Below are 18,012 nucleotides of genomic sequence, written 5' to 3'. Positions count from 1 at the left end.
GTCTTCCTGCCTCCCAATTCTCCCAGGTGTCATCAGACACTCCCATTTGAGGGTGCCTCACTCTCAAACACCGGAAAAGACACCACCCCTCTCTTGCCCTCACCCTGGCCACACACTCTCAGCCCCTCCCCAGCCTGGGCCCCCTCGGTCCCAGCTGCCCTGTGGGTACAGGGGCCTCCTGGGTAATCCCCCAAAGCCACTATGACAAGTCAGAAGGCGATTGTCGTGATTCAGAAAGCAAGATGGGGACTCACTGGAAGCCTGAGGGGCTGTTGCTGGGCCTCAGCCCCAGAAATACAAAAAGTCTTTATTTCACAGAATTTGGGGCCATTTCCACAGTTATAGGGAAGGACGTGTGAGCAGGATGGGAGGTGCTGAGCTGACTGTCCTCTCCAGAAGGCTCTTCTGAGCTGAGTGGGAGACCCCAGGGCCACAGCTGAGCCCCAACCTAGACACAGTCTGAGCTCCAACCTTGGCTGGCTATACTTCAGGGGAGGGGAGGGCCGGCGTCGGGCTGGAGGGAGTCGGCCCACTATTGCAGATTCCACACAAAGAAGGAGGGGGCTTGGGTGGTAGCACTGGGCATCCATCCCAGGTGCCTGGGAGTCTTGGGGTTGGAGTCACAGATAAGGTTACATTGGGGTGCTGCGGACCTTGTCTTCCTCCTCGGGGACATTCTCATAGGCATTCTCATGCTCACTGGACCTGAAAGAAGAAGGCATGGGCCTGGTGGGTCATTGCTCCTCCCATTCTATCCCCTTCTCCCTGCCCCATCCTGCACTTGTGACAGTAATAGCTTCCAGAATAAACGCTTGACTCCCAGAAGGGGATCCTCCTGACCACATCCAGGCTTATGCATCTGAGTCTGGAGGCCTCTCAGCATCCCCTCCCTGACACCTATCTCCCTCCTCCTGTGGACTGCTCCACCAGTGGGTCCTACTGAGCCCATCCCCCATGGAGCCCATCCCCCGCAGAGCCCATGATCCACTAAGCCCATTCCCCACTGAGCTCCATCTCCCACTGAATCCATCCCCCATTGAACCTATCCTCCATGGAACCCATCCCCCACTGAGCCCATCCCCTGCTGAGTCCATCCCCCACTGAGCTCCATCCCCCACTGAGCTCCATCCTCCACTGAGCCCATCCCCCACTGAGCCCATCCCCCACTGAGCTCCATCCCCCACTGAGCTCCATCCTCCACTGAGCCCATCCCCCACTGAGCCCATCCCCCACTGAGCTCCATTCCCCACTGAGCTCCATCCTCCACTGAACCCATCCCCCACTAAGCCCATCCCCCACTGAGCTCCAACCCCCACTGAGCTCCATCCCCCACTGAACCCATCCCCCACTGAGCTCCATCCCCCACTGAGCTCCATCCTCCACCAAGCTCCATCCCCCACTAAACTCATCCCCCTCTGAGCTCCATCCTCCACTGAACTCATCTCCACTGAGTCCATACCCCACTGAATCCATCCCCCACTGAACCCATCCCCCACTGAATCCATCCCCCACTAAACCCATCCCCTACTGAGTCCATCCCCCACTTAGTCTTTCCCCTACTGAGGCCATCCCTCACTGAACCCATCCTCCACTGAACCCATTCCACATTGAACCCATCCCCCACTGAGCTCCATCTCCCACTGAACCCATCCCCCACTGAGCTCCATCCCCCACTGAGTTCCATCCCCCACTAAACCTATCTCCCAACAAGCTCCATCATCCACCAAGCTCCATCCCCCACTAAACTCCTCCCCCTCTGAGCTCCATCCCCCACTAAACCTATCTCCCAACAAGCTCCATCCTCCACCAAGCTCCCTCCCCCACTAACCTCATCCCCCTCTGAGCTCCATCCTCCACTGAACCCATCTCCACTGAGTCCATCCCCCACTGAGTCCATCCCCTACTGAACCCATCCCCTACTGAGTCCATCCCCCACTTAGTCCATCCCCCACTGAGTCCATCCCTCACTGAACCCATCCCCCACTAAACCCATCCCCCACTGAGCTCCATCCCCTACTGAACCCATTCCTCACTGAGTCCATCCCCCACTGAGTCCATCCCCCAGTGAGCCCATCCCCCACTGAGCTGTGTCATCTACTGAGCTTTCCCCTCACTGAGTCCCTCACTCATTTGTCCCTTCCTCCATTGAACCCCTTGTCCCCATGGTACCCACTGCCCTATGAGTCCCCTCCCCTGTGCTGAACCCTACCCTCCCAAGTCTCTGTCCCCTTCCGGAGCCCTCGCCCCACACAGAGGCTGCATTTCCCCCACAGAGCCCTGCAATCCTCACAAAGCCCGCATTGCCTCACTAACTTTCGCCCACATGAGTCCCGATCCTCCCCAGCCACCTCCCCCTAGCAGCACCCGTCTTGAGGTTCTCCTTAGGCCCTGGGAGCACGCACAGGGCAGCCATGCACTGCACCTCACCTGAAACTGGCCGCCATTGAAGAGTACCTTCCATCCGTTCCCACCAGGACTCCATCTGCCTTGTTTCCGACGGTCAGGATCATGTGCGCAGGCTCCCTGGGGACGGGACTCATCAGTGGGGCTCCTCAGTGGGGCCCTCCTCATCCAAGCAGACCCTATTCTGGGTCCTGGTTCTCACAAGCCCGAAGGCCAGCAACTGCCCTTCCCAGAGCTGTGTGCAGCGGGGCCTGTCAGCCACGGCTTCTGGCCCCACCATGGGGTCTCACACTTTCTCCCCACTCCATGGTGGGGAGCCAAATATTTGCAAAAGACTTATCCTGAGTCCAAAGCCCTCAGTTCAGCCTCCACAGCAGGCCCTGCAGGATGCAGTGTCTGCCTCAAATTTCCCCCAGTCGTGCCTTGGGCAGTGGGCACAGATGTGGTTGGTGGCCCTTCAGGCAGAGCTGGGGCAGGTGGAGAAAGCCTATCTGAAGAGCATCCAATGAAAAGCTCCTTGCCTCTTACTCTAGTTTAAACCCCCTGCAGTATGGGTTCTCCCTGAAGCCTCCCAGAAGCTGCTCTCACGAGGGTCACAGGGAACCGAACACCTGCTCATTTCCTTAGACATCCCACAGGCACCCCAGACCTCATATGTCTCCAATTAAACAGTTGCCCCTACATTTGCTCGTCCTCCTGTGTTCTGGGCCTTGGTGAGTGATCCCCCATGAGAAACCTCAATGCCATACCTGCCTTCCTCCCCTCGGGTCCACTGCTGCCTGTGACCACCAACTCCCAGGGTGCCCACCTCCTAGACAGTGCTCACACCCGTCTCTTCACTTCATCCTCTTGGCCACTGCTACAGTCCAGACCCCCTCCTGACCTCATGCCGACCCCCTCACCGCTCTCCAGGCCTGCAGACTGGAGACTCCCCCACCGCCACCATCCATCTGCCATGAGGCAGCCAGGGTCATTCTGCTAAGGCAGTGTCTCATCCCGAAACTGACTTAAAAACTTGTCACGGAGGCAGGGCACGGTGGCTTACGCCTGTAATCCCAGCACTTTGGGAAGCCGAGGCAGGCGGATCACGAGGTCAGGAGTTGGAGACCAGCCTGGCCAACATGGTGAAACCCGTCTCTACTAAAAATACGAAAATTAGCTGATAGTGGTGTCAGGAGCCTGTAATCCCAGCTGCTCAGGAGGCTGGGGCAGGAGAACCACTTGAACCCAGGAGGCGGAGGTTGCAGTGAGCCAAGATCAAGCCTCAAGCCATTGTACTCCAGCCTGGGCAACAAGAGCAAAAACTCCAGTTCAAAAACAAAAAAAACAAAAAAAAACTTATCACTGGATTCCTACTCACTTAGGTAAAGCCCAAAGCTCAGGTCATTCGTGTGCAAGAGCCTGGTTGGCCTGGGCCTGTCCACCTCACCAGCCTCATCTCAGGTGTCTCCATCCCTTTCTCCACCCACTGAGCCACTGGTATTTCCTCAGCAACCCTGCATGGGGCTAGCACTCAAGCCACCAGGCCACCTTTGTGAGATCTGGGAAGAAATGCCCTTGGGACAGAGACAGCCTTGCCTGAGGGTCCTGACCTAGTGAGTGCAGAGTGAGTTGGATTTCAGCCCACCCGCTCTTCACCTGTGTGTGTCTGTCCCCAGCAGCCCTGGTGCCATACCCCTAACTCAGGACCTGGATGTACCCTTCCCTCAACTGCAGTGTTCTTCCCACGCCACTCTATCCTGGTAGTGACTCCTCCTCGTTCTTCAGGTTTCAGGATAAACGTGCAATGGGGAAGCCTTCTCTGACCACCCCAGACCGGGTCAGGCCCTGCAGTGTCCTCTGCACTCTCCCTCAGCAGCAACTCTTGAACTTCTGACAGCTCACTCTAGTCTGAGCCTATGAGGGCAGGAGATGTGTCTGTCCCATGCCCTCTCTGTACCACAGCTGACCCACCAGGAGGGACCACCCCTTCTAGAGGTCCTTACAGCCCCCATCACAGGCTGGGCTGCTATCCTGGCTCTGCAGAAACACAAAGACTCCAAGAAGAGAAGCCGTTTCTCCAAAGCTCCCAGGGAGTGGGCACCAGAGCTGTGAGGCCCACAGAGCCCAGGTCTGGGAGCCAGCAAGCCTAGGCTCTCATTCCGACTGTCACCAACCCACCCTATGACCTTGAGCCTCAGTTTCCCTTCCACACACGGGGAGGTTTGGACACAGGGTTTCTGAGGGCCTTCTCACTGCTACTAGAGCAAGAGCAGTGGTCCTGGGCACACCTTGCCTGCTCAGGGGCCTTGGGCAGCACTCACGGTTCCTCCTGGCACCAGAAGTGATTGACTGCAAAGGCGATTGCCACGAGGACCAGGAACACGGCCACCGCGATGAGGCCCTGCATCCAGGGCTGAAGGTTCCCCAGGCCTAAAAAAGGGAGAGGGGCTGTAGCAGACGGGGCCACAGTGGGGCTGCATGTGCAGGAGAGCGAGGGGCCTCACTCCCCAAGGGCCCCACCTGTGCTGAAGGCCCTCAGCCAGCTGCCAGGACCAAGGAGACATTCTGGGGAGGCAGGGGTGGGATACAGCCCATCTGACCCACTCAAGCATCTTAAGCTCCACTGAGCTTAGGAAAAGGAGGGAGTTGGAGGAACGACAGAGGCTCAGAGAGAAAGGAGTTGGAAGGAGTGAGAAGCCAAGGAGGCAAGAGCCTTACAGTGCTGTATCTGAGATCTAGGCATCCCAGAGCCTCTTTCCCTCCCCAAGGAGGGTCACATGCAGGGCTCAGGGCCCCAGGGACCAAAGGGCAGCCCCCTGGACAGCGAACCTAGGCCTCGCAGCTGGGAGTGGCTCCCAGAAGGCTGAGGAGGACCCATAGCTGACAAGACTGGTCTGGGATCTAGAAGATCCTGTTCTGTAGCAACAGGTTTCTCTGATGGTAAGAAGTGTATGAGAGTGGGAGACTCTCAGGGCCGCTCAGCTGGGGAGATCTGGGGTGCCTGGGGTACCCAGAGAGAGGAGTGGACCAGGACATCTTTAGAGGGGAAGAAGGGAGGGATGAGCTCTTCTCTGGGTCTTGGGGACCAGGAAAGAAGCCTCAAAACCTGAGCTGCTTTTGGTTCCTCCAGCTGGGTGCCCAGGGACTAGGGTCAGAGATTAGGTTGAGGCCCCAACCATGCACCTTTCTCTATTTTTTTTATTTTTTAATAGAGACAGGGTCTTACTATTTTGCCCAGGCTGGTCTCAAACTCCTGGGCTCAGGCGATCCGGCCTTGGCCTTCCAAAGTGCTGGGATTACAGGCAAGAGCACCAGGTCCCTTCTCTGCTTTTTGACCCTTGACACCAACACAGTCCCTCAAGATTTCCCTGAAGTCCCTGCCTTCAGGCCCCTGCTTCCCCAAAGGACTTTCCTCTTCCCCAGCATCACTGCACTCCATGAGCCTACAGGAGCTCAGCCCTGCAGAGAAAAGATCCTCAGCAGGGAGAGGTCCCAGGACAAAACACAGGTCAGCAGGAGGCTTCCGAGTGGCATTCTGCCTCCAGGCCAGAACACCTGCATCCCTATATTTTGAGGGACCCAGGCTGGACATCAGAAAAACTTCCTCTGGCTCACTCCTGCTCAAATGTCCTCCTTTGAGTCTACCAAAAGCTGTCCTGCTGCAGTGGAGACCTGACCTCTTCTCCAAGCCTGGCAAATATTGGGAAGGAGGAAGGAGGCTAGGAACTCTCTGGCCTCTAGTGAGGTCAGACCTCACTTATCTCCAGGGGAAGCAGAAGACACACAGTGTGATTATCCTCAGCTCCACACCTGCCAAAAAGCAGAGTTTGGGAGTCATTGCTTCCCTAGCGGTTCAGACTGCTCCCTCAGGTCAGTGGTTGCTCACGCATGGGGAGTTAGGGCTCAATCCTTGGAGGCCCCTCCCTGTTTCCTCCTAGACCCCGCAGCCAATTCCCTCCAGTCACCCCAGGGACCACAGTCCCTGCTCCTCCTCCCATGTGGGATTGGCACATACAGCAAAGGGCAGTGCCTGGGGCAGAAGAAAGGTGGTCTGAGCCCTGTCCTTTCTTGCCCTGCTGTGTGACTCAACCTCTCTGGTCTGCAGTTCCCCAGAGGGCTTCCAAGACCTGGGAGACAGAGTCAAAGCAGACACACATGAGAGCTTGGGGTGGGGGTGGGAGGGGAGCTCTGGAAGCATCTTTGCCAGTCCCCTGTGGACCAAGTCCCACCCACAGAGTCCCCAGACTCTGGCTGCAGGTGCAGCCTGACCGTGTAGAATGAAAGCCAGACCTTGGCTGTGTTGCTTCACCAGGTGCAAAGCCCTTCTACACCCCTGACCTGGCACCAGCCCCAGGAGGTGGGCACGGTTGGGCTTATTGTTCTCATTTTATGGGTGAGAAAACTGAGTCTCAGAAAGGGGCAGTGATTTGCTCAAGGTCACACATCAATTCAGGCAGAGCAGGACGAAGAGCTCAGATATTTGGGGGAATCACACTGGACACTGTTCTCTACCCAAGCCCAAGAGACTGAGACAAAGCCCAAGCCTTTGAGGGGTGGCTTGGACCCATTCTCACCCATCTTGTATCCCTGGGCCCCCTGTACTCAGGAACCAGCCTCCCCTTGGGCAATGCCTGCTCCTGCCCTGTTCCTCCCCAAGATCTTAGAACCAACATTTCCCTGCTGCTGCCAGTTTTGCACTCGTTGAAAACAAGTGACAGGCAGAGACTTGGTTCAGAGGTCTCTGCCTTGGGACATTCTTTCAGCTAGCCCAGTCCCTGCTCCCCCTCCAAACTGTAAGTATCAAGGCCCTGGGGAGGGGAGCCAGAACACCACCTATCCACCCCTGGGGCTCCAGTGCCCAACCCTCTCCTCCTGAGCTACCTTGCTGACAGCTGGCAGGTGGCACTGCTGTGAACAGGCCCAGAATGAGCAGGCCGAGGGCCAACATGGCTGCAGCAGCTCCTAGCCTTGCTTCTGGCCGCTGGTGTCTGGGCTCCTGGAGCTGCTGTGGCGTCTGTTGGTGTCTGCCTGAAATCAACCTGGGCTCAGTCTGGCCCTGGAGGAGAGGAGCTAGGAAGGAGGAAGGCGAGGGAGGGAGGAGAAATGAAGACGGGGCGTTGGAGAGAACCTGCCCTCCCTCCCATGGTAATGAGCTGCCAGGCCTGGCCTCCCCTGGCCGGTGCCCAGCTCACTTGTGCTGGCATTCGAGGTCATCTTACCGGGGCCAGCTAAGGAGGTGGGTATGAGGACCAAGCAGATGTGGGAGAGCCCCAGCCTCACCTCCATGCCCTGAGCTCCCTTTTCCTGGCAGTGGGGCTGGATTCTAGGGAAAAGGGTGACCATAGTCGCTCCTGCCTTGACTGAGCCCAGTGGGCGGGGCTTCTTGGAAGGCTGACAGTGGGATTAAGAAATGTGCTGGCTGGCTCAGGAGCCTGGGGAAAACCCCAGAAGCCCAGAGAAGGCTCAAAGCTGCCAGACTCCCCCGAGAGCCTAGCCTATTTCCTGTTCTCCCCCTCACCTGCCCCTACCCCACCAAGCCAAACCCTGGGACTCTAATGCTGGGACGCACCACAGCTTCGGTGCCTTCCACGCCCTGGCCCAGCCCAGTAGCTTCCTAAATCCACCCCTTCCTGCAAAGATCTCCATAGAGAACCTGAAGGTCCCAGTCCCCAGCTTTCACAGCCCATGCCAAAGCCCTGACCCAGCCCAGCTGACCTAGGCCCAGTTCGGTTCTTCCTCTTGGCCCCAGATGTGGTCCCTAGAAACCGGGCAGGGCCTCAAAACAAGATACCGGCTTGGTCAGAGGCTTCAACACCCAACTTCAGATCCATCTCCACCCATGACAGAGGACAAAATGCGCAAACACAGCCTGCTGTGGGGGACAAAGGACGGACACCCCAGGTGGCAAGGTGCGATCTGGGGCCCAGAAGCCCTGAGCCCACCACCCTCATAGCCAAAAGCAGCATTGAGGGAGGCACACCTAGCCCCTGGAACAGGGAGGCCCTGGAGCCAGAGCCCTCCAAAGAGGCAAAAGTCTCCCCAGGATCATGTGGCGTCCACCTGGCCCTCCAACTCAGGGACTGAGAGTGGCCAGAGTTCCTGTGCAGGCCCCTGACCAAGGGTCATGCTGGTCTCCTTGCCCCACCCCCACCCCAGAAGTATGGGAAGCTGAGATGCTGACTCCCTAGAAAGGAGTGGGCCAACTGGAACAAAGTCTCATCAGAGACGGAAGGTCCCTAGGAGCCAGCGCCTGAATTGAAGGCCCCTCCACAGCCTGTCTTTCCTGAAGCCACCAAACTCCTATTCATCAGGCCTCCTTGGCAGCCCTTCCTATGGCAGGATGGTTCTGCCTTCTTGTTTCAGCGGGAGCACTCAGACATCATGCCTCAGGCCTGCTTCCTGTGTGTGTGGGGTGTGTGTGTGGGGTGTGTGTGTGTGTGGGGTGGGGGGGGTGTGTGTTCACATGCGTGTGCAGTCGGGCCCACTGCCATCCAAAGATGGAGTATCTCAAAGTGATCCGGGGTAACTTTGCTCCCAAACATGTATATCCTGTCCTCCCTCCCACCCCCAACTTGGTGTCCTCAGAATCTTCTAGCACAGACTGGAGTAAGCACTGTGCATGTTAATGAACAGCCAGAGAATCACTGATTGGAACGTAAGGAATGGGGCTGAATTTAGCAAACATCTACTGGTGACTTCTCCAAGAATTTTAAGGAAGGGAGTCATGTGATCAGTTTTGCGTTTGGGAAAACACCTCTCCATGTAGTGTGGAGAGTGAAAGGGGCATGCAAAGGCTGGAGAAGAGGAGTCCGGGGATCTACTATAGTGGCCACAACACCAGTGCCTGGACCTGGGCAGGGAGTGGCTGTGGGAACAGATCTGAGCCCTGTTGAGGAGGTAGAGAAGCCAGGGTGTGGCTGCTAGAACACAGTGCTGAACTGGGAGTGGGTACAGGCGGGAGGCGGGGGTGCAGGTGACTCCCAGGTTTCTAGCGTAGGCAGCTGGGTAGATGCTGGTGCCTCAGTAGGGGCCAGAGCAAGTTTGGAGGATGAGAGGATTGACGAGCTATAGATTTTGAGGTATTATGCTTGCAGTGCCTGTGGACTTTCCAGAGGGAGACGTCTGGAAGGCTGAAGAATCCCTGGGTCTGGAGTGGGGCATGTGGGAGCCGTCCGCAGCACAAGGATGGTAACTGAGGCCTGGGAGCTCATGGTCTCCCCATTGTGTGTAGCAGCGGTAGGGGTGTCAAAAGGAGAGCATGGAAAGAATGAGACACGGCCCCAACACATAAAAGTCTTTCAAAGGAAGAAGGGGCAGGAGGAAACAGGAGGGAGCAACCCCAGAAAAGTGAGGTGTCCCAGGAGCTTAGCAAGGAGAGACTTAAGAAAAGGAGGGTGGGGGTCACAGCTGTGCCACTCCCTCCAACCAGTGCCATCAGCACTCGAGTCCCAGGTTCTGCCTTCCTCACCCCAGTATCCTCCACTTCCCTGAAAAACTCAGGGAAAGGAAAGGATCCCCTGGACTGTGCTTCGGCAGTGGTGGGGGAAGGGGATGAGCAGGAAGGACATCAGGTGACCAACAGGAGGAAAACATACCTCCTGGGTCAAAGTCCCAAGCTTTAGAGCAAAACAAGTTGTTCCAGAAAAGAGGGGGCATGGGTGGACAGTTGGCTTTGAGGCTGGCTCCTCCTCCCTGGAGGTCTTCACACGGGTGGAGGGTCATCTCCCCAGCTGTATGAACACAGCCCTGATCTCCATGGTAACAAGGGCCCCCCTACTGGTCTGGCTTAGGCCCAGGGACTAGACTAAGGTCTCAGCAGCCCCACAGGGCTGCACCGTGTGTCCTGAGCAGCTGTTCCATCAACGTTCAGTTCCTCCTTCCTGTTCCAGCCCAGCTGTCACCCAGAACCATCAGGCCCCTTAGACAAGCCCTTCATCCAGCTAGACCTTATGCGATTGCCCTTAAGATGTCACCCAGAACCATCAGGCCTCTTAGACAAGCCCTCCATCCAGCTAGACCTTGTGCGATTGCCCTTCAGAAAAGCCAAAGTGGGCCTGGACTGTTTCCAGGAGTCGCCTTCCTCCCAACCCCATCTTGTCAGCCATTCCACTCACTGCCAGCAGGTGGCAGTGTCTAGTTCCAATCCCAGACTGAGGAGTGCAGGGAGCCAGTTTGCTGCTGAAGATTCTGCAACCTCCCCTCCCTCCAGCCCCGAATTTTGCCCCCTTCCAGGGGTGTTCTGAAGAAAGGGACGGTGGACAGTGACATGTAAATAGTCTGGGAACAGCATACCGGGCGTGCTCAGGGCTCTGACGGTGGACTACATTGTTAGACTACATTGTTAAGGAAGGCATCCTGGAGGAGGTGATGCTGGCAAAGTTAGCCAGAGTGTTGTACTGGGCAGACAGCCTGGGGAGAAGAATCCAGGCAAAGAGCTTAGCCTGAGAAAAAGTACAGAGAACATTCAAAAAGCGTGTTTAGAACACAAATATAAAAGCTTTCTTTACTATTTTTTTTTTTTATTTTATTTTACTTTATTTTTTGATGGTGTCTGTCTCTGTCACCCAGGCTGGAGTGCAATGGTTCAATCTTGGCTCACTGCAACCTCCGCCTCCTGGGTTCAAGCGATTCTCCTGCCTCAGCCTCCTGAGTAGCTGGGATCACAGGAACCCGCCGCCACACCAAGCTAATTTTTGCATTTTTAGTAGAGACGAGGTTTCACTATGTTGGCCAGGGTGGTCTCAAACTCCTGACCTCAGGTGATCCACCCGCCTCGGCCTCACAAAGTGCTAGGAAAACAGGCGTGAGCCACCGCACCCAGCTCTTTACTCATTCTTATAATACTTCATCTTGTTAATATCATTGCTGTAAGCTGGAGAGCTCCTGGAGACTTTGTTTTATTCTTTCAAACATATCTTGCTTAAGCCCTTTTATGGCATTCATCAGCCCTTAAAATAATATGCAAACTTCTTTGCATGGGTTAGAGGGCCCAGGCAATCTTCCCTTACCCACCTCTCCAGCCTGGTCTGGCCCTGGAGCCTCCTGTCACTTCCTAACAAAAGCCAAACTCTTTCCCACATCAGAGACTCCTCTCCACTTGATCTTTTCTCTGCCTGGAACACTCTTTCACCCCAATTTGCCCAGCAAGCTGATCTTCCTTTACATCCCTTTCTCCAGGAACACTTCTTCACTTCCTTTCTCTCCCATCTGAAGTCACTCCCTTCTATGAGTCTCCTTTGCTCATCTCCTCACAACCATGATCACAAGTTGCAATTACACACTGATTTGTATGCTTATTCATTTAATAATTGTCTCCATGGAGGGAAGGTATCATGTCTGTCTCTCCCTTACCACCCAGTACTGAGCACAGTGCCTGAGTACACACTCGACACACATTTTATGAAATTAAATGTCAGTATATGCAGTGCCTACCACCGGCCTGACAAAGAGCAGAAGCTCAGAGAAAGATTGTTCAATGAACAAAACATTTGATCTGTAGTTGAGTCCTTGTCTCTCTCCACTCTCTAGCTGTGGGGCAAGGACTGTGTCTGATTCATCTCTGTATGTGAAGGAGAAGACATGGCCACCATTCCTCTGACAGCTGGAGCTGTTCAGCCTGAAATGAGGGTGAGCTGGTGGGTGAGCTCTCCATCCCTAGACATGTAAGAGCAGAGGCCGTGGACCAGGTCACCCAATAAGGTGTCTGCAAAAGGGGTTTGTCTTAGTCTCTTTGTACCACTTTAACAAAATATCCTAGACTGGGTAATTTATAAAGAACAGAAATTTACTTTTTGACAGTTCTGAAGGCTGGGAAGTCCCAGATCAAGGCACCAGCAGGCTTGGTATCTGGTGAGAGCTGCCCTCTGCTTCCACGATGACACATCTTGCTGTGCCCTCACACGGCGGGAGGGATGGAAGGGTGAAAGGGACCAGGACACTCCCTTCAACCCCGTTTTTGAGAACACTAATCCATTCACAGGGGTGAAGCCCTCCTGACTTAACCCCTTTCCAAGAGGTCCCAGCCCTTGTGTTTTTTTGGTTCTCTTTGAGATGGAGTTTTTGCTCTCATTGCCCAGGCTGAAGTGCAATGGCATAATCTCAGCTCACTGCAACCTCCCTCTCCTAGGTTCAAGTGATTCTCCTGCTTCAGCCTCCTGAGTAGATGGGATTACAGGCCCCCACCACCATGCCCAGCTAATTGGGGTTTAAGTTTTAACATATGAATTTTAGAGGGACATACACTGAAACTGTAGCAAGGTTCTAGCCCTTCCGGTTCTGGAGCCTATGATCCTGTGACTCTGTTAACAGATTATGATAGCTTTTCATATATTAATAAGGTCCCAAGGAAGCAGCTGGTTAGGACTGTGGTGAGCCCCTCTCCTCTCAGACTTAAGATTTCATTCACCTGGCTCCCCTTCATGCTCCCTTCCTAGAGGGCCACGGACAGAACTCTAGCTTATGAACATGGACAGGGAAACATTACATTTGTATTTCACTAACCTCTAACCAAATTTACATCACTTTCGGCTGGGTGTGGTGGCTCACACCTGTAATCCCAGCACTTTGAGAGGCTGAGGCGGGTGGATCACCTGAGGTCAGGAGTTTGAGACCAGCACGGCCAACATGGTGAAACCACGTCTCTTCTAAAAATACAAAAATTAGCCAGGCATGGTGGTGGGTGCCTGTAGTCCCAGCTACCGGGGAGGCTGAGACAGGAGAATCGCCTGAACCCAGGAGGCAGAGGTTGCAGTGAGCCAAGATCGCACTATTTTACCCCAGCCTGGGCACCCAGAGCAAAACTCCATCTCAAAAAACAAATAAAAATAGATAAAATTTACCATTTTCTTCCATGGGATGAAGGCATCAAACCACAGACTGTCTATGATATTTTCATATCACCATATAATTATTGCAGATATCTGGATAGAGCTTATGCTCACCACTATAGAAGTACAATAGTCATTGAACCTTCCACAAGATCTTGTTGTTGAATACATTATAAATGGACACATAAATCACTATATTACAAACTTATATTTTTAATATTTTGATAAGTACACTTCAAGGTAACTGACTTCCTTTGCAATGCTATGCATTTTATTTTATACACTTAAAAACATTATTGTGAGAGGCCGGGCATGGTGGCTCACACCTGTAATCACAGTACTTTGGGAGGTGGAGGAAGGCGGATCATCTGAGGTCAGGAGTCTGAGACCAGCCTGGGCAACATGGCAAAACCCCATCTCTACTAAAAATAACAAAAATTAGCCGGGAGTGGTGGCACATGCCTATGGTCCCAGCTACCCAGGAGACTGAGGCAGGAGAATTGCTTGAACCTGGAAAGCAGAGGTTGCAGTGAGCTGAGATCGTGCCATTGCACCCCGGCCTGGGTAACAGAGTGAGACTCGGTCTCAAAAATATATTAATTTAATTTAATTTGTCAATAAATAAAAATATTACTGTGAGAAGGGGTCCTTAGGCTTCATCAGACTGCCCAAGGGTTCCATGGCACAAAGAGAGTTATGTCCTGGCTCACCCGGAACCTAAGGCATATCTGCTCAAAACAATGCCATGTGATCTTAAGGTCGGACCTGGAGAAAGATTGGCAGCTCTCTGGACAGACGCTTTCTGGAGCACAGAGCTAGGCTCTGTGATCAGATTGAATGGGTGCTAACTCCCACAGGGGCTCCAGTGTCTGGGAGCTGTAAAGGGGAGAAAGCACCAGCCCAGAGCCACTGAGCCAAGGAATGCACTGGCTATGACTCCTGGGTCCTAGGCGACCCCACTAGGCTGGGGAGATTTATGGCCAGGACCCCACAGTGGGGAAAGATCAATCAACCCATCCTGCTGCCCACTCATCCAGCCAAGAAATTCAAGGGTTGGCCCCCTGCCAGAAGCCCAGCCTGCCAGCAGAGGTCCCAAAGCCAAATCTTACCCTACTGGTTCCAAGCACAGCCTTTCCCTACCCAGAGCTCCAGGCCAGCTGTGGAAGCAAGCTGGGAGTACTGGGTTCTAGAGTCACAGTCTCTTCAAGCCTGAAAGCTCATTCTAAATGATGTAATCTTGCTCCTTATTTTTCAGCTGGGGAAACTGTGACCCAGAAATGGACAGTTATCAACTAAAAGTCACAGAGCAAGTCAATGGGAGAGATGGGGCTAAACCCCAGGGGTCCCTATGTCCAGCCCAGGGTTCAGTCCCTCTGTCAAGCACCTCCTATTGGTCAGTTTCTCAAATAATATCCTAGCTTTCTTTCATTCATTCACTCAACATATGTTTAGTGGCTGCTATGAGACTGGAAATACAGTAGTCCTTATTTGAAATATTTGGGACCAGAAGTATTTCCAATTTTTGATTTTTTTTCTGATTTGGGAATATTTGTATACACATAGTGAAATATCTTGGGGATGGGACCCAAGTCTGAGCATAAAATTCATTTGTTTCCTATACAGCTTATACACATAGCCTAAAGGTAATTTTTAGAATATTTTAACTAATTTTATGTATGAAACAAAGTTTTGACTGTGTGGTTTTTGTTTGGTTGGTTTTGGTTTTGGTTTTTGGTTTTTGGTTTTTGGTTTTTTGACTCAGAGTTTCACTCTTGCTGCCCAGGCTAGAGTGCAGTGGCACGATCTCGGCTCACTGCAACCTCTGCCTCCCGGGTTCAAGCGATTCTCCTGCCTCAGCCTCTTGAGTAGCTGGGATTAGGCGCACAGGCGTGCACCACCACACCTGTCTAATTTTGTAATTTTTAGTATAGATGGAGTTTCTCCGTATTGGTCAGGCTGGTCTTGAGCTCCCAACCTCCGGTGATCCATCCACCTTGGCCTCCCAAAGTGCTGGGATTACAGGCATGAGCCACTGTGCCTGGCCTTGACTGTGTTTTGTCTTTGACCCATCACATGAGATCACATGTGAAATTTTCCACTGGTGGCATCATGCTGATGCTCAAAAAGTTTCGGATTGAGAAGCATTTCAGATTTCAGATTTTTGGATTAAGGATGCCCAACCTGTAGAGAATAAGATCAAGATTACATTATACAGTTTTGTGATTACAGTTGCAGTAAATGTTTTGAAGGGAAGGTACAGGTGCTAAAAGTACATAAATGAGTTTACCATCTAGTCTAGGAAGTCAGAAAAATGTAGTATGAAGCCTAAGATTCATTCGTTGAGCAAATAATTATTGAGAGCCTCCTGTGGACCAGGCACTGTTCAAGATGCTAGGGATACAAGAATGAGCAAAACAAAGCCTCTGCCTTTATAGAAATGACATTCTAGAGGGATCAGCCAGGAAACAGACAGACAGATAAAACAGTTCCGATGGCAATACGGAAAAGTCCAGGATCAGGAAAATGGTGGGGGCTATAAGAATAGGGTGTGCTATTTTATATAGATTCTCAGGGAAGGCCCCTCTAAGAAGTGACATTTGAGCCAAGAGTTGAAAGTGAGGAAGTAAGATGTTCAGCCGTGGATGGGAGAGGACCCCAGGCAAGGAGACAGGCAAATGCAAAGGCCCTGAGGAAGGAGGCTGGAGGGAGTCAGTGTGGCTGAGGGAAGTGAGTGCAGGGAGAGCAGAGGTGAGGAGGTTGGAAAGCAAGGGCGTAGCTCCCTCTTCTGTCGTGTTGTGAGTGGTTGTAAGGACTCTGGCTTTTACTCCAACAAGACCAAAGAGCTGCTGGAGGGATCTGAGCACAGGAGACATGATTTGACTGCCATGTGGAGAAGAGACAGTGGGAGCAAGAAGAGAGAACAGGGAGGCCGGCAAGGAGGCTCCAAACGAGAGGTCAGGGCAACTCAAGGCAACTGGGATCTGGAGCAGCCGTGGAGCTGAGGATGCGTGCTCTGAGTCTAGATGTATTTTGAGGGTAAACCCAACCTGGTCAGCTGGAGCAGACTGAGGTGGGGAAGATGACAGGAGGAGGAGGCTCTTTTTCTGAAGGAGGGGCAGGATTCACAAGTTTGGTTTGGAGACAGGAATGTGAGTCTGGAGGTCAGAACTGAGGTCCAGGCTGGAGATGTATATTTGGGACATGTGGGTGCCATTGTGGAGGCACTCCTCTAGGACCTAGAGAGAGAAAATCTGCAACAACTGGGCTTGGGGAGTGGTGTGGAAGAGAGCACCTCCAGGTTGGGAGAAGCAGGGAGGGAAAGTCACACCGCACAGAGCTGATGGGAGATGGGCCTGGCTGGAGAGCAGCGGGTGGTCAGGAAAGAGGTCTCGAGAGCTTGCAGGACCTAAGAGGTGCGGTCTTCACCTTACAGATAATACAGACGCAACGTAGGGTTTTAGGCAAAGATGCGATGTGGGAGTTTTGCATTTCAGCAAGCTCTCTCCAACCACAGCTGGAAGAATGGGCCAAACAGGGCAGTGGGCAGTGGGCAGTGAGCAGGCTGTGGAAGGGATCCAGGAGAAGGATGGTGATGCCTTGGCTTAAAACAGTGTGCAGAGAGTATTGGAGGATGGAAGAGCAATTTAAGGGGTACAAGTGGCAGGATAAGCTAGCTGCATAGACGCAAAAGTGAGATATGCAAAAGAGTACAATCAAGGAGGCGCCTCATCCTCTGACTCAGACAGTGCTTGGAACTTGGTGCTATTTTTGTTGTTGTTGTTGTTTTTTTTTTGAGACGAAATCTCATGCTTGTCCCCCAGGCCGGAGTGCAGTGGCGCAATCTCGACTCACTGCAACCTCCGCCTCCTGGGTTCAAGCGATTCTCCTGCCTCAGCCTCCCGAGTAGCTGGGACTACAGGCACCCGCCCCCATGCCTAATTTTTGTATTTTTAGTAGAGATGGGGATTCATCATGTTGGTCAGGCTGGTCTCGAACTCCTGACCTCAGGTGATCCGCCTGCCTTGGCCTCCCAAAGTGCTGGGATTACAGGAGTGAGTCACCATACCCAGCCAGTACTATTTTTTAAACTAGAGGAAACTAGAAGAGTAGCAAGCTGGGAGTGAGGAAAGGGCATGTATGTATTCATTTCACACACCTTTCACGATGACAATGAGTCCTGGTGTGGACAGGCTGTTTGCAGCACCCGGAGGACATCTCAGGACGCAACTCCATGTTTTGGTCTGGCATTCCTGGAGTGAATCTGTGCTGGAAATAGAGACTTGGAATTCAACAGCTTATGGATGGTGACTGAGGCCTCCGGCAGGGATGACACGGTCCAGGATGGGGGGATGAGAAGCTGGGCTAACACCCACCCTAAGCAACACCTGCTTAAATGGATGGGGAGGGGTTATCTATCTGAACTGAAGAGAAAATAAAGAAGCAATATACATTGTCTTCTAGACTACTTAGGGTAAGACTACAAGCATTGGCCACGCCTCATATTTCAGGGCATGTGGAGTCATGGAACTGATTTCATTTAACATTTTAATTAATTAAAACTGTTTTCTTCTCTTGTTACTAATTTTGCCTTTAGTCTGTTAAATACTTGGAGGAGCTGAAATTTCCAGTCTGAAGAGTAGCAGTCTCAGAGGCCTCTGTCTCCAGATATCTGCAGGACTGCACCAGATGAGAGAGAGAAACTGCTCTGTGCCCTCTGAGCATGGAGCTGAGGATGATGAAAAGAGTCACTGGGAGGCTGGATTTGGTTCAGCGAGAGAAAGCTGTCTAGTGATGACAGAGA

General features: G+C 53.0%; 1 protein-coding gene across 3 annotated transcripts; it reads right to left on the bottom strand.

Annotated features, from left to right (window-relative positions):
• Nucleotides 1–243: 243 nt before the first annotated feature.
• Nucleotides 244–8,218, bottom strand: PDZK1IP1 (PDZK1 interacting protein 1). Of its 3 annotated transcripts, none has more exons than XM_033226499.1 (5): nucleotides 8,101–8,218; nucleotides 7,267–7,455; nucleotides 4,707–4,815; nucleotides 2,428–2,523; nucleotides 244–705 (listed from the first exon to the last, which is right to left on the bottom strand). In XM_033226499.1, the coding sequence occupies exons 2-5, from the start codon at nucleotides 7,331–7,333 to the stop codon at nucleotides 633–635; spliced, it is 345 nt and encodes a 114-aa protein (XP_033082390.1). In that variant the 5' UTR covers nucleotides 7,334–7,455; nucleotides 8,101–8,218; the 3' UTR covers nucleotides 244–632. The 3 variants fall into 3 exon arrangements, with proteins under 3 accessions (XP_033082390.1, XP_033082389.1, XP_033082388.1); XM_033226498.1 differs by lacking the exon at nucleotides 8,101–8,218 and adding an exon at nucleotides 7,666–7,796; XM_033226497.1 differs by lacking the exon at nucleotides 8,101–8,218 and adding an exon at nucleotides 7,605–7,622.
• Between the last annotated feature and the right edge of the window lie 9,794 nt (nucleotides 8,219–18,012).

Source organism: Trachypithecus francoisi, unplaced genomic scaffold (assembly GCF_009764315.1).
Source record: "Trachypithecus francoisi isolate TF-2019V2 unplaced genomic scaffold, Tfra_2.0 Lachesis_group12, whole genome shotgun sequence".
NCBI lineage: Eukaryota > Metazoa > Chordata > Mammalia > Primates > Cercopithecidae > Trachypithecus > Trachypithecus francoisi.
Note: the sequence above shows the minus strand (reverse complement) of the source record. Positions and strands in the feature narration are given on the sequence as shown.

Bases quoted from the DNA above. Each gene is read 5' to 3' on its own strand.
- PDZK1IP1 (XM_033226499.1), bottom strand. From the start codon at position 7,333: ATGTTGGCCCTCGGCCTGCTCATTCTGGGCCTGTTCACAGCAGTGCCA. The intron at 2,524-4,706 runs GTGAGTGCTGCC...TCCCGTCCCCAG, and splicing joins TTCTGGTGCCAGGAGGAACC to GGAGCCTGCGCACATGATCC. The intron at 706-2,427 runs GTGAGGTGCAGT...TTCTTCTTTCAG, and splicing joins TCAATGGCGGCCAGTTTCAG to GTCCAGTGAGCATGAGAATG.